We start from the raw sequence: 27863 nt of genomic DNA, 5'->3' as shown, positions 1-27863 counted from the left end.
TCACCCTTTCCATGGCAGAGCCATTAATGTGCAATGGAAAGTTCTTGACCTGAGCCTTTCTGAAGTCCACAAACAACTCTTTTGTCTTGTCCACATTGAGACTCAAGTTATTGTTCTCACACCATTTGACAAGCCCCTCTCTACCTCCTCTTGTTATACAAACTCATCATTGTTGCTGATGAGATCAATTGGTTACACTGGGCATTAATCATTTAGGACAGTTACCGTTGCTCTCTTGAGCACCAGAATGATGGTGGCTGCCTTGAAACCTGCAGAAAGAGTGGACTATTTCAGAGAGATATTAAAGATGTCTGTAAAGACCTCTGTTAGCTAGGCTGCACAGTCCCTCAGCACCTGAGCAAGTATGTTGTCCAACCCTGCAGCTTTGCATGGGTTTACACTGGCTGGAGTGCTCTTCACCTCAACTGCAGCCAGACAGGGTGCCTGTTCCTCAGGAAGAGAGGTGGCTTTCCTCTATGTCACCATCATCCGTTTGGTAAAATTGTGCAGACAGAGCTTTCAACCTATCAGGAAAGGGAGGCGTCATTGTCATTGATGCTCAAGGTAGACTTGTAATTGGTTGTGGTTTGTGTAGCCACATACACCGCATGTCTCTAGTGTCACAAAGGTGTCTGTGGGTGTTCTGTATGTACTCACGCTTTGGCTTCCTAATGACACAGAAGAACGTGACTCTTACTGACCTTAGAGCCGTCCTGTCCCCAATCTGGAGGCAGCATTCCAGTCTCTAAGCAGTGTATGAACCTCTGCAGTTAGCCATGGAGTTTGGTTTGCCCTAGCAATGTAGTGTTGAGTCACCAATCCCACATTCACCAATGTGCAGGTAGCTGCTTCCCTGAATATGCTCCGGTCGGTGCTTTCAAAGCAGCCCTGCAGCATTGAGATGGCACCTTCCAGCCAGGTCCTGACCGACCTTTGAACTGGTTTGACTTGTTTAACCAGTGGTCTGCATGTAGGGATTAGCAAAATGAATATGTTGTCTAAGTATCCAAGGTAATGTCAGGGGATAGCCTCGTAGGCTCCTCGAATGTTGGTATAAACCAGGTCTAATATACTCTCTCCTCTGGTTGCTGATTTGACCTGCGCGTAGGACTGTTTTTAAGTTGGCATGATTCCAGTCACCAGCGTTAATTGGGCTGAACGGCTTTGAGGCTGCAGATTGTGCTGTGGAGCTCCTGCAGCGCTTCACCAGCACTAACACAGGGGGGAATGTAAACAGCAACAATCACAATAGCAGTGAAATCCCTCAATTGTAGAAGAGTCTGCACTCCACCATTAAAAACTCTGTCTGCAGTGAGCAGGGGGCCATTACTACCAAGGTGTTCACACAGCAGTTCTTATTGATATAGACACAGAGATCTCCTCCACGGGACCTGCCGGAGACCGGAGCAATTCTGTCCACCAGAACTCCCTGCCACCGACCAGCTCTCATCACGTATGAAACACCTGTAGCATTATACTGTTCACTTTTAAACTTGTATTATATATGGGCCTTAAACTTATTTGTGGTAATATTACTTTATGTGTTGTGGGTTTGAGTTATATGTACTCTGTGGTGCACCTTGCTCCAGAGGAACATTCATACGAGAAAATCTGCAGATGCTGGAAATTCAAGCAACACACACAAGCTGGTAGAACGCAGCAGGCCAGGCAGCATCTATAGGAAGAGGTGCAGTCGACGTTTCAGGCCGGGTCTCAGCACGAAACGTTGACTGTACCTCTTCCTATAGATGCTGCCTATCCTGCTGTGTTCTACCAGCATTTTGTGCGTCCAGAGGAACATTTTTTTGTTTGGTGGTATACAGGTATATGGTTGAATGACAATAAATTGAACTTGGATGCACTTATGAATGAATTAAATTTTTAAAATTACTTTCTGATGAGGTAATGGCAAGTAATTTGTATAAATCAATATTCACTAAGACTTAGCCCACAAGAGATTAATTTGAACCTTGATTTAATGTTCAGGAAAGATTAACTTGATTTAAAAGACAGATAGCATTAACACTTAAGCTGATCCATATTTCAGCAGAATTTTATTGTGATCCTGTCATGTTTATTCTGTATGTTCATTCAAGTTTCCCACTGTTGGATCAGAAAGTCTACCAGGACAAAACCAGCATTCTAATTAGCATGTACCAAAACTTGCAAATAATCAGTGTTTGAATACATAATCAAAATTCCAGTTGAACACGTTTTTGTATAATTTATAAGTTGCGATGAGAAGTCTTGAAGGAAAAGTTATTATAATTGTACCCATCAAAAATTAATCTGTGGAGAATTTGTTGTCTAATATCTTTGTGTTCAGTTATGTTAGTTTATGAAATTCTTCTGTTCCAACAATTGCTAAATATTAAGTTAATGATACAGAAAAACTATTCAGTCTACACTGCACAGGATCTCTTTCCTATTTTGTTGTTATATTGTATGAATCACCGTGATGCCTCATCAGCATTTATGAATTGAGTGCTAAATGATTGCATGTACATGGGTGTCTTATGAGAGACCATAGTCCCATTGCAGACAGATTTTAAGCATGTGCTCTAAGGAACTTGTGCAACATCAAGCAGTGTTAAAAGATGTTGCTGAGAGTCTTGCTGGTGTTAATGATTTATGTACCACTCTCAACACCACCCCCCACACTTCACCCCAGAGGGCTAAGGTATCACTCCATATATACGAGGGAATGATGTGTGACAACAAAATTGGACTCACTTAGAAGTTTAAGGATAGCAGTTTTAATTTGGAAGTCAAATTACATTTCATGCTGAGAAAGCTCATCGTCAGGGTGCATTGTACAGGGTGCCGCAAGGGACACTTTTGGGTCACATGTGGCTTTCTTATCATTTTGGAACCCAGCAAGTTGGAAATTGGCCTGACCTCCCACTGCCAGTATTATTTGCCCATTCCTCATTCCGAGTGGACTCAATGTCAGTGAAGGAGACTGTCTGCATTGAGGTAACAATAGGGACGAAAACCACAGGAAACTGTATCAACATTCTGCGGAAGTAAACTGAGCCTTCTCATGCAAGTGGCCTGAAATTCTTTGCAGCTCATATCACTCCCAATATCACCAGTGTAGTTTAAGCAGGAAAATAAGATTTTTTTGTATGAGTAATTTGTGTTTCCACTTAATGCTTGCCAGTTTGCAAATGATTTAAATAATTAATACTGTGCCAATATTATTGCATGTATATTACATTGAAGCAAATCCTTAATGAAATTGCAGACAACTGTTTGCACAGAAGGAACATTGAAGCTTTTTGCCATATAGATACCCTTATAGTTTATATGCATTAATACTGTGGCTTCTCCCCAACAGCTGAGAAAACGTAGAGACCAGTGAATGGAACCTCTCAGACAGTTTGCCACCATTTTGGATAGATAGCACCAAATCAAATCAAATCAAATCAAGTTTAATTATTATTCAAACCATATATAGATGCAGCTGAATGAGACAGTAAATCACATGGGTAATATTCAAAACTGGCAAAGATTAGAAGCAGTAACACCAGATCTCCCCTCAAACAAATCTAACCAGTGAATGATAAAAGAGGACAAAGACACTGCATGTTTTTTTTTTGGCTTAAGAGATGGAAAGTGAAGTTAATCTGAATTGTGAAACCCGCTGATGTGTAGGGTTCGTAGGCCAGAACTGTGGCACAAGTGGCCAGTGCTAACAGTTTGAATACTGCCGCTACAGATGTGGCATCTAAGGTTGTGAAATCTAGGAATTTGTTTATTAGCACCTGAAATTAGTTTTAAAGCAGTTACAATAGTCTTTCAGAGGAGTCTGTACACTACATGAGTCTTTTGGAATTATCAAGACAGTTTTATCTTCTGGAGGCAGCTACATATAGTAAATACAATGCCTTTGTATCTAAATCTCATCCTTGGAAACTACAACAATTATTGTTGGATCTGAAAGACTATTTCCACTCTAAAGATCAAGGATTCCATAATTGCTTTTGCAGAAATTAATGGATATTAATTTCACATCATATAATAGTGTGGGAAGGCTAGAATTTGGTGCGGTGTTTCCAGTGAGTATGAGGATTGACTTTTGAGCTTGGAGCTACTTGGGTATCTCATGCAGTGGGTCAAAGAATGGGGTCCTGAAAATCCAAAGGAGAGGCATTAATAATAACTTAAAAAGGAACCAATGCTGGCTCACAATCCACTCAGGGAGGACAAGTGAGCCAGAAGCAGGCAACAGAGATGCCGTGAAGGATTTGAATTAGAATAGAAATCCATGTGTTAAGTGACTTGTGTACCTGTCAGCCTACTGCAGTGCAGGTAGAAATTCTATAGGTGGCACCCATACACAGTTTGCATGTCACTGGACAATGCTGCACCTATCCAGAATCCTTGTGCTATGTCCTGAGGCAATCAAGAGACCAGAGCACGCTTGCTTTGTATCTTCACAATGATCCTAATTTTTGGACAATAATGAAAAGAATCTTTAATGATGGTGTCACAGAGAATTTGTGAGGAAGTTGTTAGGGTTTGATTTAATGTAAAGTTAGTAGGTACTTCAGAGGATTAAGAGAAATACATTAAACAATAGATAAGAGATAATAATTGTCGATTATCTTCTGGGAGATTTTAGTTGGACTTTACGAACCGAAACTAAAAGTCCTTGGGCTTTATTCACTGTTATTCTTTGTTGCTAGCTGGAAGAAATAGTGAAAAAGAATTGTGTAATAGACCATTTAATTCCTGGGGAAAAGGCCCTATTGTGACTAATTTATGATTAATTTCTTGATTATTATGTATTATGAAACTTGTGTGCTATTCTAGGTGGGAATCTGTGTTGTTCTGGCATTTAACATTTTTCAAGCTTAATACCTTGATTTCATTTTAATTTGTTTTGAGAAAGGCATCCATCAGGACAGGACTATTATGATTCAAATGACTATTTTGGAGGATTGCAAACCGAAATGGACAGAGAAGAATTAGAATATGAGGTGAGTTCATTATTAGAGGTCATTTAGACTGAAAACCTATTAAATGTTGCATATTTCAAAAATCTGAGAATTTTTCTTCATAAAATGTCTTATTCTGAAGTATTTATATAGTATACGACTCTTCATGTTTCATTGTGCATGTAGATTAAAATATTTGCATATGTATGCTTATATAAATGTTTGCATGCAAATTTTGCCATTTACTTCACCGAGTTCAAAGGATATTTCAATACAAATATTTCATGTGACCCTTCCAGTTCATAATATTTTTCTTATTGTATTCACTAGAATTCTAAATCTACATCTATAATGTTTAATGCAAAGAGGATGGTACAATATTGCTGCAGATATGGAGCTTTCCTGCAGATACATAACCTTTGCAGCTACTGTGACCTCGTTGTTGTGTAGCATTTGCACTGGGTTTACTCCTTTAGTCCTGCACACACTTTACTGCTCTATCCCCAAGACGTTTTGGTGCAGAAGGTAATTCATTACCACAAGTTACCCTCAGGGCTGGTTGCTGGAAGGAGAACAAGGCTTGGTTATACCCATTATGAGAGAAGAGGTGCAGGGAAATAAACTGGGGAATAGGAACGCCTGAGAGCCAGAGCAGTCTCAATGGATAGAGAGGACTTATTAAGAAATAACATATAGAACATAAATTTGAATTGAGGGAATCTGTTGGATTTTGTATTAAAGTGCATAGATTTCTCCAAGGACTAGTGATAATACATTAAGCAATTGATGAGTACTAATAAATCTCAATCCTCTTCTGGGATGCATTTTACAAAAACAAATTTTCTATATACTATGTTAGATTTTATCTCCTGACTCTTTGTAACATTTTATACCATTGTGAACCATTCCCTGTGGAGAAGCACTAAATCTTCTCCAGTCTTTAAACGTAAAACAAGTTGAAATATGTCTTTTCTTGGGTCATAAATAAATTGATTTACAACAACAGAAGCTGTTTCAAACATCAATGCATCAGTTAAAAATGAACAGGAATTCTGATAATTAACAATTAGTGTACAAAAAGATGTGATATTAAAAAAAAATTAGGCTCAAAATTGTGAAGTATTTTGCTGTTGGTTCTTTTGTAATGATGTGAGCTAAACCATTAATAATGGTGACTTTGATGTACTGTGTAGTGCCAAAAGGTGACCAGTGCAATGACACAGGCAGCTGAGTGTTGGGAAACCCTTAATGGTCTGGAAGACTGTCTTTAGCCACTAAAGAAGCTTGCTCATATCTTGAAGACTAAGATCAATGGAAAGGTCAAAGCACTAACAAAGCTGAGCTCCAATAGTTTTCTCAGTTACTTTCTGTTGTCTGTTGATAAATGCATTTGAGCAGACCGCAGAGGCACTAGTTCCATTTACTGTAATGGAAATGTTGAAGTGTGCAAGAAAAATACCAGGTTAGCCTTGTGGGGCTTTTCACTAATGGACGTGCTCTGAATTTAATTCTGCTGTGAAGATCAGCTATTGTTTCCTGTGAAATTGCTATATAAATTCAGCTGTTTAATACAACCAAGAAGGATAGGAAGAAGTTCTTGACTGTAATTTTTCTGTTTCTGTGCAGCTCAAATGGGTCAAGAAAATATATCTCCTTAAACTATCTTTATTCACTAATGGTGCAAATTTTGTTGCTGAAATTAATAATTATTTATGTTCTCACAGTGAAGATATAAACAATGTCTTATGCTGGATAAATGGCATACAATATTCATTAATGCCAGTTCAATCACAGCTGATTTAAATCTTTATATAAATTAATGATAGGAGCTTTGTTTTCTATATCAGTGGTCCCCAACCACCGGGCTGCGAGGAAGTGATATGATTTGGCAATATGAAACAATATGAGTCAGCTGCACCTTTTCTCATTCCCTGTCACACACTGTTGATCTTGAACATAGGGTTGCCAACTGTCCCATATTAGCCGGGACATCCCATATATTGGGCTAAATTGGTTTGTCCCATACGGGACCGCCCTTGTCCCGTATTTCCCCGCTAAGGTAGAGTGTCCCTATGAAATCGTTCGTAAGCTGAAATGGCATAAAGCGAAGAAGCAATTACCATTAATTTATATGGGGGGAAAGTTTTGAGCGTTCCCAGACCCAAAAAATAACCTGCCAAATCATACCAAATAACACATAAAACCTAAAATAACACTAGCATATAGTAAAAGCTGGAATGATATGATAAATACACAGCCTATATAAAGTAGAAATAATGTATGTAGTGTAGTTTCACTTAACAGAATTGGAAAGATTAAGCCAGAACCTTGATTTGCAGAAAAAAAATGTGATGGGAAGGAGGGAATAAGTATAGGGTACACAGTTACACTGCCTGCGTCTTATAATTTGGGAAAGACTAGAACAAGAGGCAAATGGAATGCTAAGGTTGATAATTTGTAGGTTGACACTGGCTGTGGATTCTCATTGATGACTAGCACCCCCTTCTTTAGGCTCCTGAACTCTTGTACACAGGCTTGCAGCTTTCATGTGACGCTCCAGTAATATGCTGCTGTCAGTGGCTACAACAAGGGAAGGACCAGGGATGCCTTTACTGTTGTGAAATGTCCCTCAAATGGTTGAATGGCTAGATGTTTAACAGCTGTTTAATGTCATTTGGAATAGTGTTAAAAGATTATGAGTATACTCAGCATCTGATCAGTTGTATTGGATTAAGATTGGTGATGTTTTTGTCAGCTGAATCTCAGTTATTGTTTGGAGTGTTTGAGGCCAGTGTTGCCACTTTTGAGGATTGTTGGTTTTTTCACTGATTCCAACCAAGTCAATATCCTGGTGCTTTCCATCACTGAATGTGTAACCTGGTTCACATTATTGGTGATTTTGTCCAAGTGCCATGTTATTGGCGTCAATGGCTTCCTTGGGCTTTGGCACAGATCAGCTTTTGCCTCCCCAGTGATTCATTGACCAAGGTGTTGAAAGCCAAATTGGAAAATCAAAATGCCTGTTCCATAAGCTTTCACGTTACATTTGGAAATGATCACCTCTTCTCCTTTAAGGGTTACCAGTCAGGATAGTTTCAGCTGATGCTTGTCACTCATATAATTGTACTTCGGGAATAAGCTCTGAGGCAATAAGCATCTTGGCAATAGGTAATAATTCTGCCTTGAATGCATTCTCCAAAGAAAATGGTGTGAAACTTAATGTGGTTTAAAACTGTGTGAAGTGTAGTGGTTACTTTATAAAGCAAAACCCATAACGCAACAAAATCCAGATACTGTATTAATACGAAGATATGGTTTTTGCTAGTTGGTTTTATGGTCATTCTGCACATTAACGACTGGTATAAGGGTCATCTCAAGCTGTGACTTAAAGCTGCTGATTCATTACAAACCAGTGCTAGCACAGAGTGGAGACCAAGACGACACCATGACCCTGCCTAACATTGATTAATGTCTAAATCACAACTCCACGGCCCCAAGCTACGGGTAATATTTGCTGTTTTATAACTTCTATGCAATCTGCAGCTTCCAATTGTCCTTCCTTTCTATGGTTCATCATCGGTACCCATCTGAATTTTGAATTTCATGTTTTTTTTGTTAGTTTTTATGTGATCAAGTATGAGAAAAAAATAACAGCATTAATTGCATTGCACTTATAGTAAGGAGAACAGAAATATCAGCAGTACATTGCCCGGCAAATTACAAATATTGACAAATCTATAACAAAGGTTGCTGGTTTGACTGCACTGCCTGACAGCTGTCATGCATTATTTTCATTTAATAATGTATTTTTCAATTTTCTTAACAGCTCTCCAGCACTTAGTGATATATGTACTGTAGCTCTCAGTCAACATAAATTAGGACCCACAGCAGTAGTTTGTGTACACACCTCCTAGTCAAATGTAATTATATCACATGTATTGCTTTCTGTACTTCAGACTGCTAAAATGGTTTCAGATTTTCCATACATTTCAGGGTGTTAACCAGAATTTATTACATTGTCTTGTAATTCTGGTGTTATACTTAGTTCACTAAAAACCAAATATTCAGATCTGCGTGATTTTTTTTATCGACATAGTTTTTTATTTCTCTTCTTGTAAAACTGAAATTGAAGGGGAAAGATTGCTAATAAACGGAAGATAGTTCATATTGATTTTGGGATTTATGTGCAAATTGACCTAAAATTAAAATGACATGCAATTATTGATGAACGGTCTGACCACTGTGATTTGTAATTCTAGACTATAAGTCTGTACAATATCAAGAGCATACTTGAACTTCTATTGAATTTTGAGCTTAATTTATGTTTTTGCAGACTTAAAAGAGGTTAAGAAGGTTGTTCTTTTTTAAGTATTAAATTATATTCAGCCCAAAAGAGATTAAAGATAAAGCAATAATAAGAGATTGGGAGGTAAAGAATCAGGAAGCATTAAAAATATACCCCTGTTGTGAGATAGAGTCAAATTTAACAGCAATTGAACACTGAAGATTTACAATTTTATGTGATGAATGTGTATAGTGTGTATAGAATATATTAATACTTGTTTTCATACTTAAACATGTAGTTTTAAAAAAAGTAGCATTTGGCAAGTTGCTGAGTGTTAAATTTCATTTAAGGTTTATACATTTTGAAGCCTGAGGTGTGTTGTACGATAAGCTGGTCAAGCAAATGAAATCCATTCCATTTCAAAGAATCACACAGTCTAACCACAGTTACTTTTAAAAAAGTGTTAGATTGCAACAACATTTATGCCTTACTTATCTTTTAATAGACTGAAAAGGCACTGAATAAAAATTAATGTGTTTTAGTAGGATAGCAGTCTAAATTTCTAGTCAAGTTCTGGTAGGCAACCAAAACTGATTAATGAAAGAATGCATCTTCTGTGAAGTTTTGCTTTGGAGTATCATTCCAAAAGGTGGGCACACAGGTCAACTTCAAATTAATTTAATGGAAAATTAATTTTCTGTGTGAATGTATCCTTTTAGAAGAAAATGATTGAAATTCTTCTCCTAACATTTAAAGTGGTGAGTGTTTGTAATGTCACAGAAGTATTCAAAAAGCACTCTGAAGAAACTGTTAACTGAAGCATAATAATTATTAAAACAAAAAATAAGATATTGATCTTGAATGTAAAGTCTCTTTGAAAACAAGCTTGAGGAAAAAAATATCTTTTTAACAAGCCCTGCTAATTTCTTTTTGTCAACTTTCTTTGTGACTGCTCAGGAAGTAGATTTGTATAGACTGCAAGGGCAGGACAAGCTTGGTCTCACAGTATGCTACAGAACAGATGATGAAGACGACATGGGAATATATGTCAGTGAGGTAAGGAAGATATTGTACTTCAGAAAGAAATACTTCGCTGTAGTAAATTTTGTAACAGTAATGACAGGGTCATAATTCCTGGTTCAGGTGCATAAATTGCCATTCAAGCTAGCATTTTGTCACTTTTCAACTTGTGGATCAAATGATGAAATAGAACAGCTTTGTGTAATGATGTTGCACCTCATACATTAAGCTTTATGTTGTCTACTTGACAAAGGCTAGTAAAAGTGTTGTTACAATGTGTCTTCCATTGAATGAGATCTTTTGATTTTTAGAAGTAGAATCTTAAATGAGCTGGAGCCATGCTGGTAGAATGCTGGTGTTTAGAAAATTGTGTAACTCCTCTTTTTGAGGGTAAAGATTTATTCTTTATTTTAAATTCTTGAGAAGAATGTAAGGAGTGGATTTTTAAACAGTATCATAAGCAATTTCATGGTACTCTTGAGGAAGGTACTTGAGTAATGGGACAAAAGGTGATATTCAGTGAAATTTAGTATAATGTATTCATAGATCTAAGCATGCTATTTTGTACCACTCTACATAATATAGTGTTTAGTATGATTGAATTCATGGATCTAAATATGCTATTTTGTAGTACACAATGCAGAACAATTTTTGATGTTCAGAAAATTGAACTGAGAACTTACAAAGTTCTGTGTATGGTCTTCAGTTTTTCTCCCTGGTCTTCTGTGCATCTATTGCAGTGACACAAATATATTCTCCTTGGCATCAAAAGTGTGCAATGCACATTCAGGTAATATTTTCCGAAGGCAAGGTAATTCATCTTGAAGCAGGTTTTGACAGACTGCTGGGTGACAATTTTTATGTTATTTAAGATGACTGAACTATTTCAAAGGCAATGGAGTTTATTGCGGAGAAATCACCGTGTTAAAACTTTTAATGTTAGTCTCAATTGTGTCCCTGAGCAACTAATCACCCTTTCTACGTATCTCTGACCAATAGCCACTTATAAATTCATTGTGATGGAAGCTCCCAATTCTGTGCTGTCCTCATTGGATAATTTTCCAACTTAATGCACACAATTCTGGTGACTTTTCTCTTGCAGTACCAATGCCCACCAACCATGGGAAGAAATAATTAAAGATACAGGTTGAAATGGTCATGGTGGTGGGGGATAGGGTGTAAAGGCTAAGTCTTATGTTATTGGGGAGGGTACATCAGACCTGAGGAAACAGATATAATCCAAGGATAAAATGTAGCACAGAACCAATTTGTTAGATAACCCTTAAAAGATATGCATGTATAAATACTGTCTGCCGACTTAATGGACTTTCGCACTGAAGTGTGCTTTATATAAAAAAAATTGTGATCAAAGAGTGCAAAGTCATTGATCTGACTTAGTTTTCAGATGATAGAACATGACAGAATTGTGGAACATAATTTTCACCTTGCATCTTTTCAAATATATCAAGTTTTGGATCTTATTAGCATTCATAAGGAGAAGGTTGATTAGCCCTATTCTAGTTCTGCTGCACTTTCATCTTTATTTAGTTGGAGAGAAAGCAAACAGTTTAAGATTTATATATAAAAAAGTCACTACATCTGATGCATCAATTTCACAAAAAAAACATAATAGTGATTGGTGACCAGGGAATTTTCTAGCCTCAAAGACATCTGGGTGATTTGAAGTGGCAAAACAATTGGTTTACACCAGTTAAATAACTCATGACATGGATGTCTGGAAAAGATAGTCGAAGTAACTGTAACATTTAGATGTTCTAGTAGGGTCAATAGGATTGTTTCGGTCTTTCACACTGACCTGATTTCTGAATTCCGAGTGGAAGCAAAAACAGGCTTTATTTGAGAGGCAGCTGATATTGCAGAACTTGTATCCGTAATTTATTCTGTTGATTTAGCTATCTTATTTATGAGGAGATACAAAGAATTTTTTATCTCAAAAATGAGAAAATATAAAGAAAAAGATAAACCTATGTTAACAGCCAGAAAGCAGCACAGTGGAAAAATGTCAATGCAGTCTGTGGGTGAAATATCACCGGAAAAGGTAGCTGAAAAGTAGTTATTGTGCATGTTATTTATCAAAGAAAATTCTTGTTGATTTTTCAGATTGATCCAAATAGTATTGCTGCAAAAGATGGCCGCATTAGGGAAGGAGACCGAATAATTCAGGTAAAGCTTTGCTCACTGTACCAGCAGACATAAATCAATATGCCGTTTTAGTCTGACAGACTGACCTCAACCTGGCAGAAAGTAGATGGTGACTCTTGAACACCTCTTCATCCCTACCTCTGGACTATGAACTGACCAACAATCATTAAGCCACTGTCTCCCATTCCATCATAAATCTCATCACTCCAGAAGATTTCCTCTTCACAGCCTCCAATATGATAGATCCCCCAATGAAGTACTACCTCTTACTCAAAATTCACAGACATGACCGCCTTGGTAGGCTCATTGTTTCTGCCTGCTCTTGCCCCACTTGTGCAGTCCCTTCCCATCTAAGTCCAGGATACGACCGAATAGATATCCATTCTCTGTACTCCTCCATTCCCCATCAGGAAGTTATTTGGACTCTGCTTCTTTCCCAAACATAGATTCAACCAGTTCCGTTCTTTGAACACTTTCCTCAGGCTTGGCATATCCTGAACAACTTCTCTGATTGCTGTCATTTTCTATGCTCACATTGGCATTCGCTATGACTGCACCCCTCTTTGTTCCAACCCTACTCTGGCCCCACTCCCTAACATTTCTTCACGACATCGATGACTGCATTAATGCTTCTTCATGCGCCCATGCAGAACTTGTCTCTTCAGGTGTGCTACTAACTTCCATCCTACCTTCAGATTCACTGCGGCTATTTCTGACAACTGTCTCCCCTTTCTGATCTCCTTGTCCCCATCTATGGGGAGAAATCATCTGTTGACATGTACTACAAACCTGCTGACTCACCCAGTTACCTGGACTAGACCTCCTCCCTCCACGTCTCTTGTGAGAATACCATTCCTTTCTCTTCACTTCTCTGATCCACAGCATCAGTTCTTGAGATGAGACCGTCCACTCCAAGACATGTCAGATGTTTCCCTTTTTCAGGAAACACGGTTTCTTCATACCACTCCTCCCCCCAAACCTCCAGCATAACATCTCCTGTATTTTACACACTTCTATTCTCACCATGTCTCCACACATAGTGAACAAGGTTGGAGTTCCCTTGATCCTTACTTTTCACCCCATCAGCCTATGTATACGGCACATCATTCTTTGACATTTCCATGAGCTTCAAACGTGCTCCCAGCACCAGCCCCACCTTCTTGTACCATCGCCTTTCTGCTTTTTTCAGGGATCACACTCTGTCTGACTCCCTTCCTTGGGCATTCTGTCTACAACCATAGAAAGTGTAACACCAGTCCGCACACCTCTTCCCTCAGCCCCTTCCAGGTGAGGCAAAGATCTATATTCATTGTCTGTTACATTCAGTGATCACCTTGTGGTCTCCTCTATTTTGGCGAAGCCTCATGCAGAGAAAGCGAATGCTTGACTGAGCACCTGTGCTGTGTCAGCAATAACCTTTGGAAGTAAGAACATTTAATTGCTTTTGGTATTGACTGAGCTGCAGGTAAAATCATCTGTTTATTATCTAATGAGTTTAATTAATTTGCTTAGAAATTTTGAATTCTCCAGATGAAGACCATCATCTTGTATGTGGCTTTAGTATGTTTAATGATAAAATAGTTGGACTCATTAGAATAATAGAAGAATTTCATAGAGTTGAGGAAGTAACATTGTCTAATGAAACTGAAAAACTTGATAACATTGCAATGAGAATTGAACTTGTAAGTAGGTTAGCTGCTGAAACCTCTGCAGTTGTTGCGTTTGAATGGATTTTGTTCCTGACTGAAGTACTTTCAGTCTTTTGTGTTCCTATATATCAGTATATTTGTATATTCTGAAATTCATCTTGCATTTTTCAGTTTGTTCATTAAAAAAATTTTAAACATATTCAGCATCAGAACATTGCAAAACATCTACTACAGTCTGGTGCTTTTGCTTTATTTTGCCAGAGAAAATCATCAGTTGATTTAGACACTGCAGTAACTAATAGCAGAACAGCAATGACAGAGGCCTGATACTAGGTCATGTTTCATTTGTGTGCACATAGTTTTTGATTGTTTTTCTTTATGTATGTATATTGAATACTGGTCAAAATCTGATAATAGTGTAAGCACAGAACTCCAATTTAAAAAAAAGTTATTTTCAAATCTGGACAGGATTCATGGTCTTTTTTACTTGATTAAGCCATAATGTAATTCTTCCATTTGGAACAGAGTAATCAATACAATTAAGTTTGTTACCTTTCACCCTATAATATGGAAAGGTTAATGAATTTCAATGAATTAAAACACACTTGTCTTTATAATGTAGATAAATGGCATTGAGATCCAAAACAGAGAAGAAGCTGTAGCTTTGCTTACCAGTGAGGAAAGCAAGAACATTTCACTGCTTTTGGCAAGACCTGAGCTGCAGGTAAAATCACTTGTTTATTACCTGATACATTGGTCATCTTTTAATTTGCTGAGAAACTTTGAATTCCCCTCATGCAGACCATCTTCTTCCCTGTAAGTGGTTTTAATATGTTTAGCATTAAAGTAGTTATATTGATTAGGATAGATGGAGTTCGTCAGCCTGGGAAGGCAGTCCATCTAAGAGGGAAAACTCTGATTTCAAATCTCCGCTGCCTTGCAGCCATACCCACTCATGGGAAAGGCTTCAGGAGTAAACCCGGAGGACAAATCCGGAGCTGGAGTCCCTAGGGCAGTCCAACGTTGCCTTCAACCTCGTTCTGGCAACTCCTGCGACGACACTGGTGCCAAGCTGTATCGGCCCTTGCCCTTCCCTTGGACAACATCAGTATCATGGAGAGGGGAGACTTGCAGCACAGGCAACTGCCGGTCTTCCATACAACCTTGCCCAGACCTGAGCCCTGGAGAGGACACTCCAGTAGACTTTCCAGGCACAGATCCGTGGTCTCATGAGACTAATGGATGCCACAACATTGATTAGGATACTTGAAGAATTTCAAGAAGTTCAGAAAGTAACATTGTTTCAAAGGTACATTTAATGTTAGAGAAATGTATACAATATACATCCTAAAATGCTTCTTCTTTGCAACCATCCACGAAAACAGAGTGCCTCGAAGAATGAACAATAGTTAAGTGTTAGAATCCCAAAGTCCCCCCAGCTCCCTCCTCCTGCATGTAAGCGGCAGCAAGCAACAATCCCCCCCTCCCCCACCAGCAAAAAAAAAGCATTGGCACCCGGACTGAGCACTCAAGTGTGAGCAAAACAACAGTAAAGACACAGACTTGCAGTTACCCCAAAGATTTTGCATTTCACTCAGTATTCGACATATCACAGGCCCTCACATTATTAGATTATGAGGACACGCAGTCCTCTTTTATTGTCATTTAGTAATGCATGCATTAAGAAATGATACAATGTTCCTCCAGTATGATATCTCAGAAACACAAGACAGACCAAGCCTGAAAAACTGACAAAAACCACATAATTATAACATATAGTTACAACAGTGCAAAGCAATACCATAATTTGATAAAGAACAGACCATAAGCACGGTAAAACAAAAGTCTCAAAGTCTCTCGAAAGTCTCATCATCTCAAGCAGATGGTAGAAGGAAGAAAAACCCTCCTTGCCATGAACCTCCAGCACCGCAAACTTGCCAATGCAGCACCCTGGAAGCGCCTGACCACACCCGACTCTTGAGTCTGTCCGAAAACTTCGAGCCTCCGACCAGCCCTCTGACACCGAGCACCATCTCTGCCGAGCACTTCGACCCCAGCCCCGGCAACAGGCAAAGCCAAGGATTTGGGGCATTCCCCTCCGGAGATTCTCGATCGCACAGTAGCAGCGGCAGCGAAACGGGCATTTCAGAAGTTTCTCCAGATGTTCCTCCGTGCTTCTCACGTCTGTCTCCATCAAATCAGAACTGTGCACGGCCCCTACTTAACAAATACAGATATCATTTCGGAGCGGCCACACACGCTGCCATCTTCTCCTCCTCTTCCTGTATCATTTCTTAATGCATGCATTACTAAATGACAATAAAAGAGGACTATGTGTTCTCATTATCTAATCTGATCTCACATAATTTACTGAAATTGGAAAACTGTTGATGATAACATTGTGATGAGAATGAAGTAATGAACTAGGTTAGCTTCTGAAACCTCTACAGTTATTACTTGCACAGAATTATTAAATAGGGAGTTATTTTATATAGACCAAATAATAAATTTCTGAGTCAAACTGGTTTGGAAATTAGAAGATTCTGTGCACTGGTGCTTACCTATAAGTTCCTATATCTGGGCTGCATTATGTTACACAAGGATATCGGCATGATATGTTTGTGCAATTGATGTTCTAAGAACATTTGAGACTGAAAAAGCAATTATGCAGGTACACAGGGCCAATTTGAAGTCAAACAGTATATTGTCCTTCATTGTTTGGAACACAGGAGTAAGAAACCTCTTTCAGAAATTAACAGGGGTTTGGAGGCATCATGTGCTTATCTGGTGTACATGTATCTAAGAAAGATTACATATGGGTTAGAAATATTGCAACATTGGTTAAATAAATGAACTGCTAGGATGCAGCCGTTTTCATGCATACATAAATGAACTTTGCCCAATGATACCGATCAGGTGTTCCAGATATTGAGCAGCGAGGCAGTAAGTATTGAGTGTAAATGGTCACAGGTAAAGGTCTGGGACTCACATGACTGACAGCAGAAGAAATATATCTATCCAAGAATATCTGGAATTCTATACTACAGAAGGTATGGGCCCTTAGCGAATTAATGCATTTGCCACCAATTAGAGTGCAAGAACTGAAGAAATAAATATTTTATCCACAGGATAAAGGGAATTTAGAAGACTGTTCTTAAAAGGAGAAACTCTTGCAATGTTTTTAGTATGGTCAGATGGACAGTGGAGAGTAAGGTGATGGCAGAATTAGTCTGATTTTGTAGACATGATGAGCCCAGATAACCAACCCTATACTGTAAAGATCTGATATTTTTGATTATTTTCATATGTTTGGCTCACAAATTGAGTAAGGGCAGATTTTCCATTCAACAAAAACATAAATGATGATTTGACAGCTAGAAAAATTTATTTTATTCAAATATAAGACTATTATAATAATGAATTTGTGTTTATTCTAAAAGATGTTGAGCTCTTTTCTCAGCTATTGTGTTGAATATGGCACAATATGTAAAAAAAAATCAATAATTGGTTCATCTGATTGAGCTGATCTTTTCTCAGTCTTTATGGGTTATTATAGCAATAAAGTAACTTACAAATTGCACCATTTGTCTTATGGTAGTAACCATGAAAGAAAAATCAAAATATTGAATTAGAGTAGTTTTACAACTTTCATATGTTACTGCTAATATTGAGGTTTCTGTGAGTACATTTTTCTTTGGGATGGTCTAGGGAATGAAAGAAATGAGGTATGTACTGAGATGTAAACACTTGTAGATACAGTATGTAACTGAACATTTGTCTGGTATGAATGGGAGTTGTGAGGTGCTTAGAATGTGAAATTTAATGTCTTTAAGGACAGGTGAATTTTGAATTAAAGTCAACAGCATTTGTAGATTAAAACAAAGATGTGAAGAGCTGGCATTAAGTGGAAAATCCAGGAATTGATGAAAGAATAAATCTGAGAGAAATTTAATTATTTATAGTATTAGTTTTATAACAACAAATTAAACAAAGTAGGGATGCAGGATCAGGTGACATGTGGTAACTGCATGATGTGGGAGCTGGTGGACCTCAGTGCCACTCCTGTTGACCACAAGTGTTGGCTGCTGGAGGAACTCAGGCTCAAAGCTGATGACCTGAAATCTGAGCTTCAAACATGGCAATTGCACACGTTAGATTAAGTATTTCAAATTTGGTCTGTGACCAGACGAGAGTGTCTTACTGCAAGTGAGATAGGGAGGGGGATCCAACAGGCAGTGCTGGAGGAGCCACGGCCCTAGAGCTTGCCCAAAAATCTGAGACTGTTGCTCCCTGCGGGGATGAGGAAGGATGAGCAACTGAACCATGGTGCTGTGGTTCAGGGAGCCATTCAAGAGAGGGGGGAGAAAAGAAATTCAGTCATAATTGACGATAGTATATTCAGTAGAATAGACACAATTTTCTGCCGTAGGGATCGAGAGGCTTGAAGGCTGTGCTGTCTCCCTGATCCCCATGTTTGGGAAATTTCATCTGACCTACAGAGGACTTTGGAGTGGGAGGGGAAAGATCTAGTTGTTGTGGTCCACATGAATACCAACAACTTAGGAAGAACAAGGAAAGAGGTTCAGCTGAGCAGCTAGGGACCAAATTAAAATGCAGAACCTAAAAGGGAATAATCTCTGATTTGTTATATGAGCCATGTGCAAATTGGCATAGGGGTAATAGAATCAGAGAGCTAAATGTGTGTCTCAAAAAATGGGTGTGGGAGAAGTGGATTTGAATTTGTGGGATATTGGCACCAGTACTGGGGAAGGAGAGATCTATTGCAATGGGATGGGCTCCACCTGAGACCGGGGTCATGGCGAATCACATAACTAGGGCAATGGATAGGCCTTTCAACTATATAGGAAAGTGGTGGTGAGTTCACAAATGGGAAAAGTTGAGGATAAGTTAAAAGGAAAGAGGGTGCAAGAGAATTATGAAAGGCTCCAGAATAAATAAAAAGTTGAAATGTTTAGAAAGGGTTAAGAATGTAACTTATGGTAACATGGAGACAAAATTGGTAAGAACAGAACTGAAGATGTTATACTTGAATGCAAGCAGTATACAGAATGGGGTAGATGATCGTGTAGCTCAGTTACATATTGGCAGATACGATATTGTGGCATCACTGATTTGTGGCTGAAAGAAAATCACAGTTGAGTGTTTAACATCCAAGGATATACATTGTTTCAAAAGGACAGGCAGGTGGACAGAAGGGGTAGGGTGGCTTCTCTGTGATAAAAAAATAACGAAATCAAATCCTTAGAAGGGAGTGACATACAATTGGAAGACGTAGTATCTTTGTGGGAAGAGTTAAAACATTGAAGGGGAGTTATATATATTGGCCTCTAAACAGTAGCCAGAATAAGGGGTACAAGTTACAATGGGAGGCAGAAAAGGCCTGTCCAAAGGGCAAAATTACGATAGTCATGGGGGAATTCGATACGCAGGTAGATCTGGAAAATCAGGTAGGCACAAGATGACAAGAGAGGGAATTTGTAGAATGCTTTTAAGAGTAGTTTGTGGTTGAGCCTACTTGGGAAAAGGCAATTCTGGAATGGGCATTTTGCAATGAATTAAATTTGATTAGAGAACTTAAAGTAAAAGAACCCTTAAGAGACAGTGATCAAAATATAGAATTCACGGTGCAGTTTGAGAGGGAGAAGTTAAAATCAGACGAATTAATATTACAGGAAAGAGAACTACAGATACATGGGAGAGGAACTGGCCAATGTTTATTGGAAGGGGACCGTAGTAGTATTGACAGCAGATCAGCAATGTTTAGAGCTTCTGGGAGCAAAGATAATTTCATCCCAAAGAAGTATTCTGAAGGGAGGATGAGGCAATTGTGCTGACTAGGGAAGTCAAAGACAGCATGAAAGCAAGAGAGGGTATGTAATATAGGAAAAAAATTACCAGGAAGCTTTTAGAAATCAAAATCATGCAACTAAAAAGCATGGCAAGGAGAGAAGACAAAATATGAAGGGAATCTAGCCAATAATATAAAAGAGGATACCAAAACATAAACATGAGAAATCCTACAGATGCTGGAAGTCCAAAGCAACACACACAAAATTCAGGAGGAACTCAGCAGGTGAGGCAGCATCTATGGAAATGAATAAACAGTCAATGTTTTGTGCCAAGACCCTTCCTCGGGACTGGAAAGGAAGGAGGAAGATAAAAAGGAAGGGGAGAGGGGAAGGAAGATAGCTAGAAGGTGATACGTGAAGTCAGGTAGGTTGGAACGATAAAGGGCTGGAGAAGAAGGAATCTGATAAGAGAGGAGAGTGGACCATGGGAGAAAGGGAAGGAGGAGGGGAATCCGGGGAAGTGACAGCCAGGTGAGAAGAGGTAAGGGGAGAATAGAAGAAGAGGGGAGGGAGAGGTAATTTTTTTTACCAGAAGGAGAAATCGATATTCATGCCATCAGATTGGAGGCTACCCAGACAGAATATAAGGTGTTGCACCTCCACCCTGAAAGTGGCCTCATCGTGGCACATGAGGAGGCCATGGACCGACATGTTGGAATGGGAATCAGAATTAAAATGTTTGGCCACCAGGAAGTTCTGCTTTTGGCAGATGGAGTGGAGGAACTTGATGAAGCGGTCCCTGAACTTCCAATGGGTCTCACCAATGTAGATGAATCTGGATTGGGAGCACTGGACATAATAGATGACCCAGCAGATTCGCAGCTGAGATGTTGACCCATCTGGAAGGACTGTTTGTAGCCCTGAATGGAAGTTAGGGAGAAGGTGAATAAGCAGGTGTAGCACTTTAACTGCTTGTAGGAATAAGTCCCAAGAGGTAGATTGGTGGGGAGGGACAAATGGATAATGGAATCAACATGGCAGCAATCCCTGCTGAAAGCAGAGAGTCTGGAGGAGGTAAAGATATGTTTGGTGGTAGGAGCTTGGAGATGGCAGAAGTTGCAGAGAATAATGTGTTGGATGCGGGAGCTCATGGGGTGGTAGGTAAGGACAAGAGGAACTTTATCATTGTTAAGGCAAAGGGAAGATGGGGTGAGCGCAGATGTTCGGGAGTTGGAGGAGATGCAGGTGAGGGCAGCATCTCTGATGTCCTGGAAAGGAAAGTCGCATCCTGGGAACAGACACGGTGGAGACAAAGGAACTGTGAAAAGGGAGACAGGGTGGGAAGAGCTATGTTCAAGATAATCATGGGAATTGGTAGGTTTATAAAGGATATTGATCAACAGTTTGTCTCCAGAGATGGAGACAGGGAAATCCAGAAAGGGGGAGGAAGGGGTCAGAAATGGACCAAGTGAATTTAAGGGCAGAATCAAAGTTGGAGGCAAAGTTGATCACATTAAAGCAGTGCCAATGCAGTCATCAATGTAGCAGAGGAAGAGTTGGGGGGGCATTACCGTGGAAGGCTTGGAACATGGACTGTTCTACATAGACAATGAAAAGGCGAGCATAGTTGGGGCACATGCAGGTGCCCAAGGTTATCCTTCAAGTCTGGAGAAAGTGGGAGGAGATAACAGAAAAATTGTTGAGGGTGAGGACCAGTTCTGCCAGACAGAGGAAGGTGGTGGTGGTGAGGGGAACTAGTCAGTTCTTTTATTGAGAAAGAAGCGGAGAGCTTCAAGGCTTTCTTGACGGGGGATAAAAATGTACAGGAACTGGATATCCATAGTGAAAATGGGGCAGTCAGTGTATCTTTAGTTTTTTTTTCCCAGATATATAGAGTAAAAGAGAGGCAAGACTGGATATCAGACCACTGGAAAATAACCCTGGAGATGTAATAATAGTGGACAAAAATTGACAGATGTACTTAATAACAGCCTTCACTGTGGAAGATAGGGGGCAGAAGTGAGCGTGGTCACCATGACTAAGTGGAAGGTGCTTGGGAAGTTGAAAAGTCTGAAGGTAGAAGATCCTGAAGAAGGTGCTCGACCTGAAACGTCGACTGTTTATAATCACTTCCATAGATGCTACCTGACCTGCTGAGTTCCTCCAGCACTTTGTGTGTGTTGCTTTAGATTTCTAGCATCTGTAGAAGTTCTCATGTTTATGAAGGTGGTTAAGTCACCTGGGCCAGATGGACTATACCCTTGGGTTCTGAAGAGACATCTAAGGGATTGTGGAGGCATTAATAGTGAGCTTTCAAGAATCACTAAGTTTTGGAATGGTGCCGAAGGACTGGAAAATTACAAATGTCACTCCACTCTTTTGGGACGGAGGCAAAAGACAGGAAATTATAAGCCAGTTAGCCTGACGTTAGTGGTTGGGAAGACGTTGGAGTCAATTATTGAAGATGAGGTTCCAGGGTATTTGGAGGCACATGAAGAATTAAACCAAAGTCAGCATGGTTTCTTTAAAGGAACATCTTGTCTGACAAAACTTCTGGAATTCTTTGAGGAATTAGCAGGCAAAATAGACAAAAGAGAGTCAGTGGATGTTGTTTACTTGGATTTTCAGAAGGCCTTTGACAAAGTGCCACACATGAGTCTGCTTAACAAGATAAGAGCCCATAGTATTACAGAAAAGATACTAGCATGGATGGATGGATGGAACTGGCTGACTGGCAGGAGGAAGATAGTGGGAATAAAGGGGGCATTTTCTGATTGGCTGCCAGTGACTAGTGTTCCGAAGGATCAGTGGTAGAACCACTTCTTTTCACATTATATATTAATGATCTAGATAATGGAATTAATGGCTTTGTGGATGATATAAGGCAGATAATGTTGAGAAAAGAAGGAATATGGAGAAGGAATTAGACAAATTGAGTGAATGGGCAAAAAAGTAGCAGATGGAAATCCATGTAGGGAAGTGCATGGCAATGAAGTTTGGTAGAAGGAATAAAGGTGCAGATTATTTTCTAAATAGAGAGCAAATTTAGAAATCAAAGGTGCAAAGGGACTTGGGAGTCCTCATGAACAGTTCCCTAAATATGAACTTTCAGGTTGAGTGGATGGTAAGGAGGCAAATGCAATGTTAGCTAGTATTAATTTTGAAAGCTTTTGAAATATAAAAGCAAGAAGGTAATGCTGAAGCTTTATAAAGCATTGGTCAAACCGCACTTTGAGCATTATGAGATTTGGGTGTCTTATTTTAGAAAGGATATGCTGGCACTGGATAAATTCTAAAGGAAGTCCACAAGAATGATCACAGGGATTAAAGGATTAACATACAGAGATCATTTGATGGCTCTGAGCCTGTTCTCACTGGAGTTTAGAATAATGAGGGGAGATCTCATTGAAACCTATCATGTATTGAAAGGCCTAGATAGAGTGGATCTGGAGAATATGGTTTCAATAGTAGGGGAGTCTAGGGCCAAAGGGCACAGCCTCAGAATACAAAGATGTCTCTTCAGAAAAAAGATAAGGAGGAATTTCTTTAGTCAGAAATTGGTAAACCTGTGTAATTCATTGCCACGGATGACCGTGGAGGCCAAGTCATTGGGTATATTTAAAGTGGAGGTTGATAAGAAAGGGTGTCTAAGCTTACAAGGAGAAGACTGCAGAATGGGGTTGACAGGGATACTAAATCAGCCTTAGTGGAGCAGACTGAATAAGCCAAATGATTAATTCTTCTCCTATGTCTTATGGAATTTTAGTATAAAGGAGTGGATTATTTGAAAATTTCTGGAATAGTACATAAAAAAAATAATTATTCAGAAACTAGGGAAAATTAGTTGGATAACACTTGTTGACCTGATTTATTTCTCTAGTCAGCTCTAAGCCAGACAACACAACCTTATGATGTGACCTCAACTGTCTGTATACTGAATTATGATGTTTTCAATGGTTCATTTTAATATTAGAGAACGTATATAGTATACAACCTGAAATTCTTACTCTTCACAGACGTCATGAAACAAAAAAACTCCAAAGAATGAATGATGGAAACATCAGAACCCAAAGCCACCCCTCCTCCCACGTGTACCAACAAAAGCACCGAACCCCCTCTACCCCACCATGCAAGCAATAGCAAAAGCCCACAAAGAGACCTTGATCTAGAGTCCATCAAAACCTACAGTCCATAACCCAACACTTCGATATCTCAGACAGGCTCTCTCTCACTAGCAAGGGCGAGAGAGATTTCGCTCCTGCAATAACAAGAGTGGGAGACCAGCAGCCCGCTGTTTCGATGTTACGGTTACAGACAAATTGCAAGATGTATCATTAAATGACACTTACATATCAAAAATATTTACAATCTGTGTTGATATGTTCATGAAATTCAGTTGGATGAAGGCTGGATAGATGATGATCGGAATGACTTGCTGGATGATTTGCACATGGACATGTTAGAAGAGCAACACAATCAAGCAATGAAGTTCACAGCTAAAATTCTTCAAGAGGTAAGAGAGTCACTGGCACCCACGCTCACAAATTCAGCCTCTGGAGGGAAAAGTGTCTTTTAATCAGTTTTTTTTAGCTTTCCACTTAACATTCAGGGTACCTAATGTCAGATTGTAGGCATGTTGATGCCCATATCATATTATCATTCATGCCTTGATCAAAACTGATTAGAGTACTTACTTTCCAAGCTTGGTGTAACCTTGTCTTCTCTTATTTAGCAGAAAAAGCACGATGATGACGAGGGAACAACTGATACCGCCACCATTTTCTCTAACCAACATGAGAAAGATAGTGGTGTTGGACGTACTGATGAGAGCACACGAAATGATGAGAGCTCTGAGCAAGAGAACCTTGGGGATGAGCACAATAACCCTGATCCATTGAGACTCATGTACAGCCATGACACTCTCGGAAGCAGTGACACGCAGTTCCGGCAAGAATCATTCATTTCTGGAGACTATGCAGATGCAGATTTTCTTGGAATTCCAACTGATGAGTGTGAAAGGTTCCGTGATTTGCTCGAGCTAAAATGTCAGATGCAAAATGACAGTCAGTATGGTCTTTACTTCCATGGCAATGCTGTTGGCATCAAGAAGAGTGACCATGAAACTGTTGATCAAGAACTAGAAATGTTGAACGAAGAATTGCACAATATTGAGCTTGAATGTCTTAACATTGTCCGAGCCCATAAAATGCAACAATTGAAAGAACACTACAGGGAGTCATGGATGTTACAGAACAGTGGTTTTCACAACTACAATACCAGCATTGATAGCCGCAGACATGAGCTCTCCGATATAACAGAGTTGCCAGAAAAATCAGATAAGGACAGCTCTAGTGCATACAATACTGGTGAGAGTTGTCGAAGCACACCACTGACATTAGATTTATCTCCCAATAACTCGTTGCGCAGGACAGTCAAAAATCTGAACAGCCAAAGTGACGAAGGGGTGACAAGCAACACCACCCCAAGGCCAGTCCTGTCCCATTCAGTGAGCCTTGCAAAGCCAGTCTCTGCAACTAAGGAACCTGACCATTGCCAGCAGTCAGATGGAAAAGATGAGAAGCAAACTATGGAGTGCAGCAAAAATCAGGCTTTCTCCCAATGCTCAGCCTGTCCAGTCTCATACCGTCGTTCTCCATACAGACATGCGCACATCCCAGCACATGCGCAACACTACCAAAGTTACATGCAGTTGATACAACAAAAATCGGCGGTTGAATATGCACAGAGCCAAATGAGCCTTGTCAGCATGTGCAAAGAACCTTCCTTTCATGATTCATCAAGTCAAATAGAACCCAAAATGGAGTGGAAGGTGAAAATCAGAAGTGATGGGACCAGATATATTACCAAGCGGCCAGTTAGAGACAGGATCCTGAAGGAACGTGCACTGAAAATTAAAGAAGAGCGTTGCGGTATGACAACTGATGATGATGCGATCAGTGAAATGAAGATGGGGCGTTATTGGAGTAAGGAAGAGCGAAAGCAGCATTTGGTACGTGCAAAGGAGCAGAAAAGACGGCGCGAATTCATGATGCAGAGCAGATTGGAATGTTTAAAGGAACAGCAGACTACTCAGGAGAAGAAAGAGGTGAACATCATTGAACTTAGCCACAAAAAGATGATGAAGAAAAGGAGTAAGAAAATTTTTGATAACTGGATGACAATCCAGGAACTTTTAACTCATGGCACTAAATCACCTGATGGAACAAGGATATACAATTCTCTGTTATCAGTAACAACTGTATAAATGTTTTTACCATGATGTATATTAAATACTACCATTTGAGGTAGAAAAGATCTTGCCTCGTTAAAAGTGGCATAGCTTGTAAATGTATAAAATACATCACTCCTCCAGCTGTGACTGGCAGAGCCATCAGTGAATGACAACACTAGTCCACAAACAAAGGTTGATGCAATTATACAAAGGGCAACAATAAAACAAACAACTTCCAGCCTAATACTGGATGTTTAGTTACTATCTATAAATTTAATAACTCTGAAAATAACATGTGCCAATAGATTTTAGTCTGTTAATATTTTGTTTAAATTTAAGACACTGACTGTTTTAGATATAAAATCTTACATACCAAGATCTGCAGTTCTATTTATACAGAAATATATTTTGTTCTTTATACTTTTTCCTGTTTTCTGTGTAACTTGTTCAAGTTTTACAGGACCTTCCCATTGGAAACAGGATAGGATTTCCTCCAATTAAGTAGATCTGCTGACTTGCAGCTTGCAGTAAATTAGAGATAATTTTTTTGCATGTACATAAATTTCATGTTTATAGAAATGATTATGTAATTGTGAACACACTTTGTAGTTAATGTGTGCTTTGTAGAGCTTAATGTACTGAACAAATACAGCTAAATGAACATTTGGTTAGTTACACACTCCATGTCTTGTACAAGATGAAAATAAATTATTGTTTTTATATTGAGCTTGCAGCGAGCAGTGTATGATTTAAAATAAAATTAATTACACCAATTTTAAATCTGTCCCTTTTACAGCAACCAGACCTGAGATCATATTCAACCATTTCCATACTTTACATATATCTCAGGAGACTCTTATCCAATAACACTATAATAGCTAATTAAGAAAACAATTTTTGTTTTCTTTCATTTATATTTAGACTGTAGAAAAAGAGGCTCTTATATTGAGTTCTTATTTAGTCTAGCATCAGAGTGAAAAACCATAAGACGTAAGAGCAGAATTAGGCTATTTGGCCCACCAAGTCTGCTCTGCCATTCCATCCTGGATGATCTATCATCCTTCTCAAACCCATTCTCCTACCTTCTCCCCGTAACCTTTGATGCCCTGATTAACCAAGAATCTTTCAACCTCTGCTTAAATACACCAAATGACTTGGCCTACACAGCCACCTGTGGCAATGAATTCCACAATTCACCACTTCTTGGCTAAAGAAATGTTTCTGCATCTCTGTTCTAAATGGATGTCACTCTATTCTGAGGTTGTGCCCTCTGGTCGTAGACTCTCCACGACAGGAAACACCGGCTCCACATCCATATCTCCATATCTAGGACTTTCAATATTTGATAGGTTTTAATAAGATCCTTCCTTGCCCCCAGAGCCATCAAACACTCATGTTAACTCTTTCATTCCTGAGATCATTCTCGTGAGCCTCCTCCGTACCCTCTCCAATGATAGTACATCATTTCTTGGATAAGGGGCACAAAACTGCTCTCAATACTCCAAACACAGTCTGTCCAATGTGTTATAAAGCCACAGCATTACATCCTTGCTTGTGTATTCTAGTCCTGTCAAAATGAATTCTAAGGTTGCATTTGCCTTCCTTACTGCCAATTCAACCTGCAAGTTAACCTTTAAGGAATCCTGTACAAGTACTCTGAAATCCCTCTGCACCTCTGATTTTTGAATTCTCACCACTTATTCCATGCCCATGCCATTATTCCTTTTGCCAAGGTGGATGACCATTGTATTCCATATGCCA

At 39.2% G+C, this 27863-nt stretch overlaps 1 protein-coding gene across 5 annotated transcripts in view; it reads left to right on the top strand.

Moving 5' to 3' along the window:
- pdzrn3b (PDZ domain containing RING finger 3b) overlaps window positions 1-26828 on the top strand; it is a 257490-nt gene extending 230662 nt beyond the window's left edge. For 3 of the 5 annotated variants that reach the window (XM_072280592.1, XM_072280594.1, XM_072280595.1), the window contains 6 exons: window positions 4898-4985; window positions 10186-10284; window positions 12370-12432; window positions 14683-14784; window positions 24267-24383; window positions 24603-26828. In XM_072280592.1, coding sequence (XP_072136693.1) covers window positions 4898-4985; window positions 10186-10284; window positions 12370-12432; window positions 14683-14784; window positions 24267-24383; window positions 24603-26135 — 2002 coding nt within the window. In that variant the 3' untranslated portion in view covers window positions 26136-26828. The remainder of the gene's footprint in view (window positions 1-4897; window positions 4986-10185; window positions 10285-12369; window positions 12433-14682; window positions 14785-24266; window positions 24384-24602) is intronic. The other 2 variants (XM_072280593.1, XM_072280596.1) reach the window with 1 other exon arrangement.
- Window positions 26829-27863: the final 1035 nt, after the last annotated feature.

Source organism: Mobula birostris, chromosome 16 (assembly GCF_030028105.1).
Source record: "Mobula birostris isolate sMobBir1 chromosome 16, sMobBir1.hap1, whole genome shotgun sequence".
NCBI classification, from domain to species: domain Eukaryota; kingdom Metazoa; phylum Chordata; class Chondrichthyes; order Myliobatiformes; family Myliobatidae; genus Mobula; species Mobula birostris.
Note: the sequence above shows the minus strand (reverse complement) of the source record. Positions and strands in the feature narration are given on the sequence as shown.